Raw genomic sequence first — 17,041 nt, forward strand, 5'->3', positions numbered from 1 at the left:
TCTGTAATGAATGTATTTTTATACAAAATTACATAACTGCCTTAATTTTGCCTTGGCATCAGCTAATGTGGATCATAATAAATACAAATATCTTGTAAAGTCCATGCCCTGACAAATTGACGCTTTTATGAGGTCAAAAGGGGGTGCAACTCAATATTAGGAAGGTGTTGCTAATGTTTGTACACTCAGTGTACATTATTACTTTGCTTATTTAACTCAGGATCTACACCTGTATCTCTCATTTACTCAAGTGTTTCCATTACTGTTTCAGTTACCTGTACAGAATGTGTGTGGTGCTCTGTCTCTCTGGACCCTGCTGTTCAACATCAGGGTGTGTGTGTGTGTATGGATGTTCGCGCCCACCCAGTCTCCTCAGTCCTTGGTTGTGTGTATACGCACATATATAGGTATGTGTACTATTGTCTGTGTGTGTGTGTTATATGCTGGTCTCTGACAGGTTGTGGGGCATACAGTCCTGCTCATTGAGGAGGGAGGTGGTCTTGTCGGCCAGAAGGGAGGCGGTCTCCGGGGTGGGAGTTGGGTTGGGAGTGTCGGAGGATAGTTTGCCGGGAGTGGTGGTCAAAACGGGGGACGTGGTACCCTCCAGTCGAGGCTGGCCGAAGTCAGGTGACTGGGGGATGGAGTCCAGACGAGACGACATCACACCGTTCTGGTACTGGGCCTGCGAGATCTGAGAGAAAGGAAGGGAGAGATGGAGGGAGAAGGAAGGAGAAAGGGATGGAGGGAGGGAGAGAGCGAAAGAGAGAAAAGAGTAAGAGGAACAATGATCATTGTAGGTTATGGTTGGGAATCCTTTCAAATGTATTGTATTTCTAAAGCTTGGCATTTGCTTTGATATAATTATGCAGAGAGTTCAGTCTCTTAACTTTCTGCACCTTAGCTACTTGGTTGTGTTAGATTTCTCCAATGGATGGATGGTCCTCCTTACCTTGACAAACTGCAGGTCTGTGAGAGCTCGTACGTAAAAGTCGGGAGTGTATGTTGGTGAGGGGATAGTGAACTGAGTAATGAGCTGGCTATTGCTGCCGCTGACAGACAGAGACGCTGTACTATCTTCAGCGCTCAGAGATGCGGTCTTGTTCAAACCACTGATGTGTGACGGACAGCGGAACCCTGAAACACACACACATAAAATGTAGCGTTAGTCAGCAAAACAAAACACACTCACATGTGCAGACGCATGCACACAAGGATATGGCGATGGCACACAAAAAATGCATACACACTCTGACACAGGTAAAACTGTAATGAACTGGTAGGCTAAATGTGAATAATGTGAATGCCACTGTCAAACCAGGCAAAGGTGCATTCTAGAGACATTAATACAGTTAATGCAAGAGACATTACTTCTCAAAGCAAACACACATACAAACACACACATATCCACTTTATGTTAAAATGGCCTGTGAGAGACAGTCAGAAGTGAAACACACACACACACAAGACATCTGTTAATTTCACACTGATACCACCAGATGTCGCACTTCGCAATGTTAGGCTACCATTGAATAACACACGATGCCAGTGCCTCAGTGAAGCAGAGCCACATGGATTTATAAAACACCTTAGCTGTCTGAACAGCGAAAAAGCACATGGAATCTGATATTTCAAGACACTCTAACTTGCTGTTTGGACAGTCAGAATTACGAAACTGATTTGAAAAACAAATGACCCCATTTTGAAATCATCAGACCCAACATGGAAATTAGCATTAAAACTACACAATTTTCTCTGCATCCCATGGCAACGTTTATAGAATTGCAGGAAATTAGTCTTAAACTTACAAAATGTTGTCTCTGCCAACAAGAGGCGTGTGAACCGTTTGTGTCATGAACAGTGCTTGTGCCTATAGATATAGACGTGGTGTGTGCGCACAGGGATGTTTCCCAATGCTGGAAGGGGGGCCTGAGTGAAAAAGTTTGGGAACCCCTGGAGTACAGTAGAGTATGGTACAGTACAGTAGTTTAATTCAATGGAGTAGAGTATGGTACAGTAGAGTTTAATTCCGTAGAGTACAGTAGAGTGCAAAACAGTACACTATGCTTTTCTTTGCTTTACAATAATTTTATTTACTGTACTGTACTGTTCTTTCCAAACTTGTGAAAGATAGATTTGCATTTGCCAAGGCAGTAGCTTCTCTCCCTGGGGTCCAAACACATCAAGGCACTTACATTGCATATAAAACGATAAAATATAGACGTCTATGATTGGTTCCATGGATGTTGAAATCACGGCCTGTCCAGACTGCACCAAAAAAGACTGTCGGTCCGAATAGGACCAAAAAAAAGATGTCCTTAAGACTTTGCCTGACCATAAATGCTTAGTGGGATGCCTCTGTTGACTGGAAACGTTATTTTGCTGAAACCGAATTGTTTAGATTTGGTTTATCAAGGGCGCCAGACTACGGAAACGTTGGCAATGTGCCATCTGTCCGTAAACAACGGCTCGTGCGGGACGAAGTAAAATATAATTTGCTGAAGGAGCAATCACAAAGCACTCCTAACCAATAAATTGGAAAACTGTATGTGAGCCCTCCATGACAGTGCCATAATAATAACAAGTCTTAAACCAGGGGTTCACAAACTTTTGGCCTGTGACCCCATTTTGAGATTAAATTATTTTCACGATCCGGCCAATGTTTACTTTTGTAATTGACACTGTGACAAAAATGTGTCAAAAATACTGTCAGACTGATTTGTAAGTATGGTTTGAAATGAATGAAATGGATCAGAAAGGTATTGGGAAGTTTAGGAAAACATCAAGGAAGCTCATTCAGCAATAATTGTGTAAATGTGCTTATTTATATAATGAATATGAGTTTACGGGGATAAAATAATTCAATATTAAAGAATTTAACCTCTCACTAAAAGCATCAGTCATACGAAGGTTATACTTAAACCTGAACTGGAGAACCAGATGCTTTTAGTGAGAGGTTTAATTCTTTAATATTGAATTATTTTATCCCCCCAAACTCATCACTTGTTCAAAAATGGATTTTTTCCCTTCATCCAGATTACAACCTCTCACTTTCAGTTAATCGAAAATGGATCCTTTTTCAAAATATCTCCCTTTCAAAAACAAGCCATACACAAAGCTGGTTGTAATTATTTGCACATCGTTACAACACTATATATAGCCATAATATGCCATTTGAAATGTCTCGATTCCTTTGTAACCTTTGTGAGTGTAATGTTTACTGTTTATTTTTGATTGTTTATTATCTAGTTCACTTGCTTTGGCAATGTAAACATATGTTTCCCATGACAATAAAGCCCCTTGAATTTAATTGAATTGAGAGGAGAGAGAGAAAGATCGAGAGAGAGAGAGAGAGAGGAGAGAGAGAAACAGACAGAGCATATAATGGAAGAGAGAGAGGACTTGCCTAACATGGGAGCACTGAGGGCCATGACACCGTAGAAGGAGAATGGTCCTGTCTCAAACTTAATGTTTTCGTTCCCGGCCTCCACTTCCACTCGCCCCTGAGAGACACAGAGAAACACAGACAATGGATCAGGGACAAGCAACAACACAGGGTGTCACTGTAATATTAAAATCTTGGGCGTTCCTGAGATGACAGAAAACAAAGACATGATACAGTCCCTACAGAGGAAATCCCAAATAAGCTGGAATGCCAGTTTGAGAGGCTACTTGAGATACAGTCCCCCACAGGCCCACACAGAAGAGAGCAGAAAGAGGGAGGCTGGCCGCGGCCCATCAAATCAAATTTTATTGGTCACATACACATATTTAGCAGATGTTATTGCGGGTGTAGCAAAATGCTTGTGTTCGTAGCTCCAACAGCGCAGTAGTATCTAACAATTCACAACAATACATACATCTAAAAGTAAAATAATGGAATTGAGAAATTTATAAATATTAGGACGAGCAATGTCGTAGTGGCATTGACAAAAATACAGTAGAATAGCATACAGTATATACATATGAGATGAGTAAAGCAGTATGTAAACATTATTAAAGTGGCCAGTGATTCCATGTCTATGTATATAGGGCATCAGCCTCTAGGGTGTATGGTTGAGTAGCCGGGTGGTAGCCGGCTAGTGAGGGCTATTTAACAGTCTGATGGCCTTGAGATCTTTTTCAGTCTCTCAGTCCCAGGTTTGATGCACCTGTACTGACCTCGCCTTCTGGATGATAGCGGGGTGAACAGGCTGTGGCTCGGGTGGTTGATGTCCTTGGTGATCTTTTTGGCCTTCCTGTGAAATCGGGTGCTGTAGGTGTCCTGGGGGGCAGGCAGAGTGCCCCCCGGTGATGTGCTGGGCAGACCGTACCACCCTCTGGAGAGCCCTGCGGTTGTGGGCAGTGCAGTTGCCGTACCAGGCAGTGATACAGACCGACAGGATGCTCTCAATTGTGCATCTGTAAATGTTTCTGAGGGTCTTAGGGGCCAAGCCACATGTCTTTGTTATTTCTACATTATCAGGTGAAGGAGGATATTCTCAGAGCAGCGAGAGAGAAGAGACAGGTGACATGGCAGGGATCGACAATTATGTTCTTTCCAGACTATTCCAAATGAGTTAACGACCGGAGGATGGCATTCAAACAGGTAAAAACTGAGATAAAACTCAATGAAGCCAGGCACAAGTTTGACTCACCAGACGAAGCCTCAGCTTCATCCAGAGAAGATCCGCCAGAGAGGACCATTGAACCCAGAATTATATTGGATGCAGGACTATCAAGGTCTGTCTGATAAATGCCTTAGAAATTTCATTAATAATCATTACTATTAATAATAATAGACTCAGACCTAGGGCTGGATTTGCCTGGACTGTTTCTTACCAGTAGGCTATTTTTATTTAATGTTTTTCTCAACAACAAAGAAATCTATATATTTTTTAAGGGCCTTCAGATTAGCTCTATTTAAAGATTAAGTGTGAATTCAATGCAAAGCTATGCTTTTCCAGTAGGTGGTGACAAAGAACTATAGCCATAGATCTAACAATGAGACAGATATTCCACAGGATGTAGAAATGTGAAGCAATCGCTTCACGTTTCCAGTCACTACCAAATACAGTGCATTCGGAAAGTATTCAGACCCCATGGCCTTAATGAAAACCTGCTCCAGAGCACTCAGGACCTCAGACTGGGGTGAATGTTCACCTTCCAACAGGACAACGACCCTAAGTACACCACCAAGACAACGCAGGAGTGGCTTTGGGACAAGTCTCTGAATGACCTTGAGTGGCCCAACCAAAGCCCGGACTTGAACCCGATCGAACCTGAAAATAGCTGTGCAGCGACGCTCCCCATCCACCCTGACAGAGCTTGAGAAAATCTGCAGAGAACAATTGGAGAAATTTGTCTAATACAGGTGTGCCAAGCTTGTAGTGTCATACCCAAGAAGACTCAAGGCTGTAATCGCTGCCAAAGGTTCTTTAACAAAGTACTGAGTAAAGGGTCTGAATACTTATGTAAATGAATATATTTCCGTTTTTTTATATACATTTGCAAAAAATTCTAAAAACCAGTTTTTGCTTCGTCATTATGGGGTATTGTGTGTAGTTTTATGAGGAAAATAATAAGCCTGTAACATAACTAAATGTGGAAGAACTGAACACACTGTCACGTTCGTCGTATAGAGGAAACCAAGGCGCAGCGTGGTCCCCGGACTGGGGACCGTCGCTGGAGACTCTGGACTGTGGCCCGTCGTTGGAGACCCCGGACTGTGGCCCGTCGTTGGAGACCCCGGACTGTGGCCCGTCGTTGGAGACCCCGGACTGTGGCCCGTCGTTGGAGACCCCGGACTGTGGCCCGTCGTTGGAGACCCCGGACTGTGGCCCGTCGTTGGAGACCCCGGACTGTGGCCCGTAGTTGGAGGCTGGGTACTGTCGCCGGACGCTCTGGACTGGGTACTGTCGCCGGAAGCTCTGGACTGCCGAGGCGCACTGTAGGCCTGGTGGGTGGTTCCGGCACTGGTGGTACTGGGCTGGGGACACGCACCTCAGGGCGAGTGCGGGGAGGAGGAACAGGGCGTACTGGACTGTGGAGGCGCACTGGAGGTCTGGAGTGTAGAGCTGACACAACCCGTCCTGGCTGGATGTTTATTTGCAGGGCGCTGGCACAGGACGCACTGGGCTGTGCAGACTCACCGGAGACACAGTACGCAGAGCCGGAGCAGGATATCCTGGTCCAAGGAGGTACACTGGAGACCAGGAGCGCTGAGCCGGCACCCTCCTTCCTGGCTGGATGCCCATTCTAGCCCAGCCACTCCAAGGAGCTGGAATAGAGCGCACCGGGCTAGAATAGCATACTGGAGACACCGTGCGTTCCACCGCATAACACGGTGCCTGACCAGTAACACACTCCCAACAGTAAGCACGAGGAGTTGGCTCAGGTCTCCAACCTGACTCATGCAATCTTCTCGTGTGACCCCCAAAAATGTTTCTTGGGGCTCTCTCTCGGGCTTCAGTGCTAGCCGTGTACTCTCATATCGCTGTCGTTCCTCCCGTGCTATCTCCACCTGCCTCCATGGTAGGCGATCCTCTCCTGACAGTATTTCCTCCCACGTCCAGGATCCTTTACCGTCCAGTATTTCGTCCCATGTCCATGCTGTCTGCTCCAAACGCTGCTCCTCCTTTTCACGCTGCTTGGTCCTTTTATGGTGGGTTGTTCTGTCACGTTCGTCGTATAGAGGAGACCAAGGCGCAGCGTGGTAAGTGTACATAACTCTTTAATGAAAGAGAGAACACTGAACAAAACTATACAAAACAACAAAATGAACCGTGAAACTATATGGCTAGTGCAGAACAGGCAACTAAACATAGAATAACAACCCACAAAATAACCAAGGAATATGGCTACCTAAATATGGTCCCCAAACAGAGACAACGATAAACAGCTGCCTCTGATTGAGAACCAATCTAGGCAACCAATGACATATAAACACCTAGACTAGAAAATCCATTAGACATACAAAACCCCTAGACAATAAAAAACTAAACAAACCACCCTTGTCACACCCTGACCTAACCAAAATAATAAAGAAAACAAAGATAAGTAAGGTCAGGGCGTGACACATACGCTTGCTATGACCTCTTTGTAACTCAATGACCAATATAGCTGAATTAAAATGTGGAACCTTAAATGGATTAACCATATAATCAAGAAAAAGAAAACGTTAGCATTTCTCAAGTCTTCTAAGGTGGATATAGCTTTTGTCCAGGAGACACATTTGAATAAAAAGGAATCAGAAAAACGAAAATGCTCTTGGGTGGGAAAGGCTTTCTCTGGCCTAGGTACAGGCATATGCAGGGGAGTATCTATTCTCATACATAAGGAAGGCGTGAACTTAAGTGCTAATTGATTCAGATGGTCGTTATATAATAGTTTGCAGGCTCTGGATGGGAACTTCAGGTGTCTTATCTCAAACTCTCTTAGAACTGGGTGACATCCAAATATTGTTGGCGGGTGATTGGCAGCTGCAATAAGACTTCTAGCTAGGGATATAGGCTTAAAAGATACCTAGAGGTTAATGTACCCGATGGGAGGGACTATTCTTTCTTCCCCCCCCCCACCCACAATGTTTACTTTAGGATTGATTACTTCCTAATCTCACAGTTGCTATTGGATATATCTCTCAGTGCTACTATAGGTAATATCATAATTTCAGACCATGCTCCTGTGTTCATATGCCTTTCCAAGTTTTCACAGACTCCTAGGAGCCGCAAATTGTACTTGTACATGTCTCTGTTAAAATATAGTATATTCATCAAAATGATTAGTGATGAAATATCTATTTTTTAGCAAACTAGCAAGAGGCAGGAAAGTACTCTGACTGTTTGGTGAAATACTCTTAAAGCATATTTGAGGAGGAAGTGCTACCTTGTCCCGGACCTGCTGTTTTCGACACTATCTCTCTCTACTGCACCTGCTGTCTCTAACTCTGAACGATCGGCTATGAAAAGCCAACTGACATTTACTCCTGAGGTGCTGACCTGCTGCACCCTCTACAACCACTGTGATTATTATTATTTGACCCTGCTGGTCATCTATGAACATTTGAACATCTTGGCCATGTACTGTTATAATCTCCACCTGGAACAGCCAGAAGAGGACTGGCCACCCCTCAGAGCCTGGTTCCTCTCTAGGTTTATTCCTAGCCTTTCTACGGAGTTTTTCCTAGCCACCGTGCTTCTACATCTGCATTGCTTGCCGTTTGGGGTTTTAGACTGGGTTTCTGTATAGCACTTTGTGACATCGGCTGATGTTCATGCAGTCTCATCTGAACAGTTGATGTTGAGATGTGTCTGTTACTTGAAATCTGTGATATCACGACTCAGGATATGACCCAGATGCAGACACGGGAGGAGTTTAGTACAGTTCTCAGATTATTTATTGGAAACACAGGGCAGGCAAAGGGCAGGTCGAGGCCAGGCAGAGGTTCGTGATCAGGTCAGAGTCAGGCAGGTACAGGACGGCAGGTAGGCTCAGGATCAGGGCAGGCAAATGGTGAGAACCAGGAAAAACTACATCTAGAGAAACAGGAAGGTCGGAAAGAACACTGGTAAGACCTGACAAGACAAGACGAACTGGCAACAGACAAACAGAGAACACAGATATAAATACACAGGGGATAATGGTAAGATGGGCAACACCTGGGGGGGTGGAGACAAGAACAAAGACAGGTGAAACAGATCAGGGCATGTGAAGGGCATGACATGTGAAGCATTTATTTGGACTGTAATCTGAGGTGCAATTAAATCTAATGAACATCCTCTGCAGCAGAGGTAACTGGGTCTTCCATTCCTGTAGCAGTCCTCATGAGAGCCAGTTTCATCATAGTGCTTCATGACCTTCATGTCTTAAAGTAATGATGGACTGTCGTTTTCTTTGCTTATTTGAGCTGCGAAGGAAAAAAATTCCACAAATTAACTTTTAAAAAGGCAATCCAGGTGACTACCTCATGAAGCTGGTTGAGAGAATGCCAAGAGTGTGCAAAGCTGTCATCAAGGCAAAGGGTGGCTACTTTGAAGAATCTCAAATATAAAATATATTTTGATTTGTTTAAATCATTTTTGGTTACTACATGATTCCAGGTGTGTTATTTCATAGTTTTGATGTCCTCACTATGCAGACAATTACATTTATGGAAGCCACAATCTGTCTGCAATATTAAAGCTGATCTCCCTCTAAAGAGAAAAATAAATACAATAAAATAAAATAGCTCTAAGAGAATTACCCGGAAAGACTCATAGCTGTAATCGCTGCCAACGGTGATTTTAACATGCATTGACTCAGGGGTGTAAACAGTTATATAAATGAGATGTTTCTGTATTTCAACACAGGTGGGGGGCATGAGGGTAAGGGGGAGGAGAGGAAGAGTGGGGAGGAGAGACCGCACATGTCACCTACTGCTCCACACCTCCTCCCTCCTATGTCTGAACAGAAACATCCCACTGACTCGACCCAGCTCCCCATGGAGGCATGTACACGACTGCAGTATATTTTGTGGAAGTGCTGGGGATGGCCAGGCAGTGTGTGTGTTGGGAGTGTGTGCAGTGCCCAGGGTCGAGTCACACAGTAAAGGACATACAGCACTGAACACACCCTCAGAGTATACAAAAGAACATATGGACTTACAAGTAACAAACTCAGTGGTTTACACAAATCAAAACCATATGTGGTATGTTTAACGTAGGAGAGGGGTGGAGAGCGAACTAAAGGATCTATCCAGAGAGAAAGTGGGAGGAGGACACAGGACAGATGGTAGAGAGTGAGGGAGGAAAATAAATAGGCGAAAAGCTATGCGTTATCCATCAGCTTTAGCAATATACCGCACTGACAGCAGACACACACACACACACACACACACTGTCGGTGAGTCTGCTATTGAGCACACAGAGTCAGACAGGCTTTTAGTATATCCTGAAATCATCCCTGGACAAGGCACCTCTGGAGCACTTGCTATCTCCCAGTCCTATAGTTATTAAACTGGATATAAAGCCATTTCATAAAGTACAGTTTACACCAGACCTGGGTTCAAATACTGTTTGAAATCATTTCACAATACTTTATATGTATGTGCTTGATTGACCTTGGCTTAATTGGACTGATAGAATAGTCCCAAAACGTCAAAATCTGCCAATCTGGTACTCCAAGTATTTAAAGATTTCAAATAGTATTTGAACCCAGGTCTGGTTTGCAGTGCAACACAATACAGCATAGTCCATTACATTAAGAGACATATATAGTAGGTCAGGGTGTCCAAAGTTCAAAGTTCAGACTGAATCATCAAAAGATGTCTCTTGCATTTGATGCTTCCTGTTTTCAAGCAATGTGGACACAAACCATGAGATTGAGATCATTATTCCTTTATTATTTGTGAGATAGTGCTCAGCTTTTTCATATTGTCGGCTCAGGGATTCGAATTAGCAACCTTTCGGTTACTGGCCCAACGCTGTAACCTGCTAGGCTGACTGTCACCCCTGATTGGAGAGGGTTTCCGAGGTGTGTGTGTGCTAAGCCCTTGTAGTAAGCTTCAGTAAGCTTGTGTGAGACTAGCAAACATAGGCTACACACACACACAAACAACCCATCCCACCCATAATCATTCTCCCATCCCAACAATAATCATTCTCCCCTCTCTCCCTCATCCCCCTCTCCCCTCCCTCAGTCACACCAAGGAATACATTTTTGTGTGATGATGACAATAATCAGGAAACTGAAAGACAGAAAAACAAACAAACAGAAATGTTTATAGACATACGTAATGGTTAGTACCAGGATAGATGCATGGACACACACACACACACACACACACACACACACACACACACACACACACACACACACACACACACACACACAAGCTATAATGGCGGTTGAATGAAGATTGGGGTTCCCATGCCTATGCTCTTTCATAAACAAATGCAGCCCACACACACAGACACACATACTGTACATTTCCGAGAACAACCAATTAATTAATTTGTGACCACACAGGTCATAGTACCACAAACACAGTTACTATAGGAACCTCATGATGTGTACAAACATATGATTACACAAAACTAACCAAATATCTCCTCTTTCCATCTCCTCTCTGTTCCTCTCTTTCTTCTACAGGCAGTCCAATCCCCCTGTAGGAGTATAACATTATTTTCAAGAGCGACAATAAACAATGAGGGAAAATTCCCATTCCATCTCCTAACATTCTATTGTTGGCAACATGGCTTTGCATGTTGACAGTGTTGCTCTCCCACACCTAAACATAGCTCTATGGATTATTCCACCTGTGGGGTCTCCTATGTCCCCCACTGGGTGTATACCATTATCATGAGTGAGGGGTGGGGAGGCGAACAAGTTGCTCAACGATAACTGGATTACTGGCCCTGGATAATGACTATTTGGGGACCCTAATGCCATAAATGGCTTATGTGAAAAACTATGGGGTGGGGGGTTGGGTGTGTGTGTGTTTCTAGTGTGTGTACACAAAGTGGGGCAGAGGCTGGCTGGGGGGTTAGAGGGGGGGTTGGTATTTTTAGCCTTAGCACAGCTCTACCAGACCCGGCCCATCACAGCACAGCTCAACTAGACCCCGGTCCATTACAGCACAGCTCAACCAGACACGGCCCATCACAGCACAGCTCAACCAGACCCGACCTATCACAGCACAGTTCTACCAGACCAAGCCCACCTCAACTCAGCCCAGCACTACACAGCACCGACCACTATCCTAGGGTCTATTAAAACACTGTCGAGGGTAGGGCACCACATGATGCAGTCCACACCATGTATCATTCACATCATCAGCCCTCATATGATGAGAGTTTGGAGCGTCGGCAGCCACACTGCCCTCCACACCACCCTCCTCCTCATTCCCCCACAACCGCCCTCCCAGGCTAGTTTTGGTTAACTTCCTTACTCCCATCCCCAGGACAGGCCCAATTGGTGGGTATAGGCAACAACACATTCGACACGCTGACCCTCAACACAGGGGCCCCTCATGGGTGCGTGCTTAGTCCCCTCCCGCCCCTCCCCCTCCTTAGTCCCCTCCGGTGTCCACATCACTAAGGACCTAGCATGGGCCATAAGACTGCTGAACCATTAAAACTTCCTTCCAAGGGACGGTTGAGCTAATGGAGGTTATGCGATTAACATGAGGAGTACTTTGGATACCAATATCCTTGTGAGGCTCCAAGGACCATGTTGACCAGGGTTAAGAACATACATTGTAGATTAATAATATTACATTGTATTGTATTACACACTCGAAAATTATCCCATGGATCCCTTGGCCAAAATTAGATTAATCTGTTAGTAATATTCATATTTTGGGGGGAAATTGCCATGCCGGAGAAGATGGCTAGGGGTTGGGGGCTAGCTGACGATGTCCCTCACTACCAGCCTCAGGGTTGACATTTGAAATGGGTTAAAGTCAGAATGGCATTATGTCAGCACTGTAAAAAAAAAAAATTGTTTCAACGAATTATTATAAAGTAACTGGTTCCACAGCCTTTTTTAACTTAAAAAAAATGGTTGGCCCAAACTTAGTCCGTCAACTCAGGCAATAACTCAGTCAACATAAAATTATGGGTTTGCATCTTAACAAAAAAAAGTTACAAAAAAGTTTACACACACAGTGCTTTTAAAACTTCTTCAGGATCGGTGTCCCGTCTACGGGACAATTGAGCTAATGTAGGCTAATGTGATTAGCATGAGGTTTTAAGTAACACGAAAATTTCCCAGGACATAGACATATCTGATATTGGTAGAAAGCTTATACTCTTGTTAATCTAACTGCACTGTCCAATTTACAGTAGCTATTACAGTGAAATAATACCATGCTATTGTTTGAGGAGAGTGCACAATTTTGAACTGTAACGGTTTTCTTCTATCTCCTCCTCTGATGACGAGGTAGAACAAGGATCGGACCAAAATGCAGCGTGTAGATTGCGATCCATGTTTTAATAACCAAACGTAAAACACGAATCAATACAAACACTACAAAATAAAGACCGTAACGAAAACCTAAACAGCCCTATCTGGTGAAAACACATAGACAGGAACAATCACCCACAAACACACAGTGAAACCCAGGCTACCTAAATATGGTTCCCAATCAGAGACAATGACGAACACCTGCCTCTGATTGAGAACCATATCAGGCCGAACATAGAACTGGACAAACTAGACATGTAACATAGAATGCCCACTCAGATCACACCCTGACCAACCAAAACATAGAAACATACAAAGTAAACTATGGTCAGGGTGTGACATGAACATGAAAAGCTATTAATAAACAAATTAGGCACATTTGGGCAGTCTTTTGAACATAAATCCAATGGTTCATTGGATCAGTCTAAAACTTTGCACATACACTGCTGTCATCTAGTGGGCAAAATCTAAATTGCACTTGAGCTGGAATAATACATTATGGCCTTTCTCTTGCATATCAAATAAAAAAATACAAATGAACAGTTGTTTTTTTCACAAACTTCAAATTGTTTCCCTTTAAATGGTACCAAGAATATGCATATCCTTGCTTCAAGGCCTGAGCTACAGGAAGTTAGATTTGGGAATGTCACTTTAGGTGAAAACTGAAAAAAGGGGTGGATCCTACTCAAATGGCTACCTGGACTATTTGCATTGACCACCTTATATATTTTTTTTTTTTTTGCACTGGCTCTCTTGCACAGGCTCGATGTACACTCACTGGACCAAACCACACATACTACACTGACATTCCAACACACACATGGGTTTGAACTTTCAACTGTATATTGACGCCACACACACACACACACACACACACATACACATACACATACACACACACACACACACACACACACACACACACACACACACAGGATGAGAAGTAGAGGGTGTGGCAGGAGCAGATGCAACACTCAGACCATGAGAAACAAGATTCTCTGGTCTGATGAAACCAAGATTGAACTCTTTGGCCTGAATGCGTCACCTCTGGAGAAAACCTGGCACCATCCCTACGTTGAAGCATGGTGGTGACAGCATCATGCTGTGGGGATGTTTTCGGTGGCAGGGACTGGGAGACTAGTCGGGATTGAGGGAAAGATGAACGGCGCAAAGTACAGAGAGATCCTTGATGAAATCCTGCTCCAGAGCGCGTCCTCAGACTGGGGCGAAGGTTCACCTTCCAACAGGACAATGACCTTAAGCACATAGCCAATATAACACAGGAGTGGCTTCGGGACAAGTCTCTGAATGTCCTTGAGTGGCTTAGCTCGAGGCCGGACCTTAACCCAATCGAACATCTCTGGAGAGACCTGATATTAGCTGTGCAGCGACGCTCCCCATCCAACCTGACAGAGTTTGAGAGGATCTGCAGAGAAGAATGGGAGAAATTCCCCAAATAAAGGTGCGCAAAGCTTTTAGCGTCATACCCAAGAAGAATTGAGGCTGTAATCACTGCCAAAGGTGCTTCAATATGTAAAAGTGATATTTCAGATGTTTTATTTTATTATACATTAGTTAATAATTCTAAACCCTGTATTTGCTTTGTCATTTTGGGGTGTTCTGAGTAGATTGATGAGGGAAAAAATGATTTAATCCATTTTAGAATAAGGCTGTAACGTAACCAAATGTGGAAAAAGTCAGGGGGTCCTAATACTTTCCGAATGCACTGTACTTTCATAAAACTCTGTATTATTGGCTAAGGGCTCGTAAGTAAGCATTTCATGATAAGGTCTACAGCTGTTGTATTCAGTGCATGTGACAACTACAATTTGATTTGATTTGGCACTTATGCCCCCAATTGCAGTCCCAACCCTGCAACGGGAGCCACACCAAGGCCTCTTGTGTACACCAGAATGGAGCATTGGCAGTCCCCTGCAGCAGTTCCACTCCTTTGGCGGAAGCTTCATCCGGGTGGACTGAGCTCTGCCAACACTGCTCTCCCAGTTCCCGCCCCAGTCCCTGCATCCAGCAACTTGAGGGAGGTCTGTCAAATAATCAGTCTGCTCTGCTCTCATGTGGTTGGCCAGTGACGTTGGCAAAGTCTCAGCTCACTCACCAAATAGTTGCAGCTGACCCTATGCCTGTTAGCGCTAATGGGAATGAGCTGAATACCCCCTCTGACTTTAAATCTCGTAGGAGGTTTGGACTAATTCACCTAAATGTGCGACGTATGATTTAAAACATGTACACAATTGACATTTGGGTCCAGGACTCATGTCCTGACATTCTGGTTCTCTTGGAAACATGGTTAAGTGACCAAGTGAAGTATTTGCATATGGTCTCAGTGATGTTTGTCCCATAGTATGTATTAGAGATACGAAACAGCAAAATACCAATCTTCATTTATTTAAGAAGATACATTTTTTAAAGTTTTCTCCTCAAGGGTTATTACATGACATGTTCTACTCTGATTTATCCACTGTCTCCTGTATTCCTGACCCTGAGTTGGCACTAGAAAATGTATCCTCCATTAAAAATAGATCTAACCCTTGGTTTTCATCAGAGCTATCTGAGCTCATTCAGACGAGAAATCAGGACTTTCTTAACTGTATCTCTAACTGCTGGTGACCTTTCTAAATTTGAGAATGCACGAAAGCATACACATTCCTTTTCTTCCCTGCCTAAGCAAGTTCTGTCTGACACTGGCATCATAAGTGAGGAGAATGGGAAAAGTGATGCTTTTCATCATAATTTTATCTCGGCAGGCTTTTTATTCGAGAGAAAGTGGTTTCATTGACCCTAGTCAGTCACTCGACTGCTCTTCCCTCTGCCAGCCTGTAGCTGACTCGATGGTTAACCAGTCAACTTCTAGTGAATCTTTGTTTTCATTTCAACAATTTACTATCTGTGATGTGCTAGATGCCTTGCTTAAGATTTATGTTTTAAAAAATCTACTGGAGCTGACATGCTTGATCCATTTTTGCTGTTGATACATTGCTATGTTTTCATTTATTTACAAAAATACCCACTGTACCTAACATCATAACTAAACTTTATACATACGAGTTAACACACTCAGTCTCACGGATGGCTAACTGGAAATTCCATAGGTCTCTAGTGAGTTAGGTGAATTCGATTGAAGTTTTCTTGCACCTTATTTGTGGAACAATCTTGAAAATGTTCTTAAATGTAATGTTTCAGAAAGCTAATTGAGGACCTTATTACTGATGACCGTGTTTTTCTATTTGCTTCCATTTTGTATTTATATACAGTGCAGTCGGAAAGTATTCAGACCCCTTACTTTCTCCACATTTTGTTACGTTACAACCTTATTCTAAAATGGATTAAATGACCTTTTTTCCTCATCAATCTACACACAATCCCCCATAATGACAAAGTGAAAACAGGTTTTTATAAATTTTTGTAAATGTATTAAAAATAATCGCTATCTTCTGTATACCACCCCTACTGTGACGTTGGTATGAAGAGATTCGGGAGACAGGCGCAGGAATGCGTAATAGGGTTTTTTATTAAGCCAAAATTACAGTGTGCCGCGTGAAGGCACGGGGACGAAGACCAAACAAGCACGCAACAAAACACAGGGTAGAAACCCAAAACAAAAGAGTGAGGAGTACCTTGAATAAATAACACACACGCACAATGATTAACACACGGGAAGAGACCCGTAATCATCTGCGCAATCACAATGGCATGAAAGCCAAAACACACAGCACAGGCACTCACACGCACCAACGGACATTGCAACAATAATCGACAGCACCATGGTGAACAAAGGGCACATATATACAAGGAATGTGCGCAAGGAATGTTCTAGAGGGATCCATGACACATACCTTGTTACAACACAACTGATTGGCTCAAGCGCATTAAGAAGGAAAGAAATTCCATAAATGAACTTTTAACAAGACACACCTGTTAATTGAAATGCATTCCAGGTGACTACCTCATGAAGCTGGTTGAGAGAATGCCAAGAGTGTGCAAGGCTGTTGTCACGCCCTGACCTTAGAGAGCCTTATTTATTCTCTATTTGGTTAGGTCAGGGTGTGACTTGGGTGGGCAAATCTATGTGTTATATTTCTTTGTTGGCAGGGTATGGTTCCCA

The 17,041-nt window shown here is 43.5% G+C and overlaps 1 protein-coding gene across 1 annotated transcript in view; it reads right to left on the bottom strand.

The window, feature by feature from the left end:
- Window positions 1-436: 436 nt before the first annotated feature.
- The window catches only part of LOC139412106 (metal transporter CNNM4-like), a 38,148-nt gene continuing 21,543 nt past the window's right edge, over window positions 437-17,041 (bottom strand). Inside the window, exons 5-7 of the mRNA XM_071158900.1 lie at window positions 3,419-3,500; window positions 950-1,134; window positions 437-691 (exon numbers count right to left, since the gene is read on the bottom strand). Of these exons, the coding sequence (XP_071015001.1) occupies window positions 437-691; window positions 950-1,134; window positions 3,419-3,500 (522 nt within the window). The remainder of the gene's footprint in view (window positions 692-949; window positions 1,135-3,418; window positions 3,501-17,041) is intronic.

This window comes from Oncorhynchus clarkii, chromosome 6 (genome assembly GCF_045791955.1).
Source record: "Oncorhynchus clarkii lewisi isolate Uvic-CL-2024 chromosome 6, UVic_Ocla_1.0, whole genome shotgun sequence".
Classification (NCBI taxonomy): domain Eukaryota; kingdom Metazoa; phylum Chordata; class Actinopteri; order Salmoniformes; family Salmonidae; genus Oncorhynchus; species Oncorhynchus clarkii.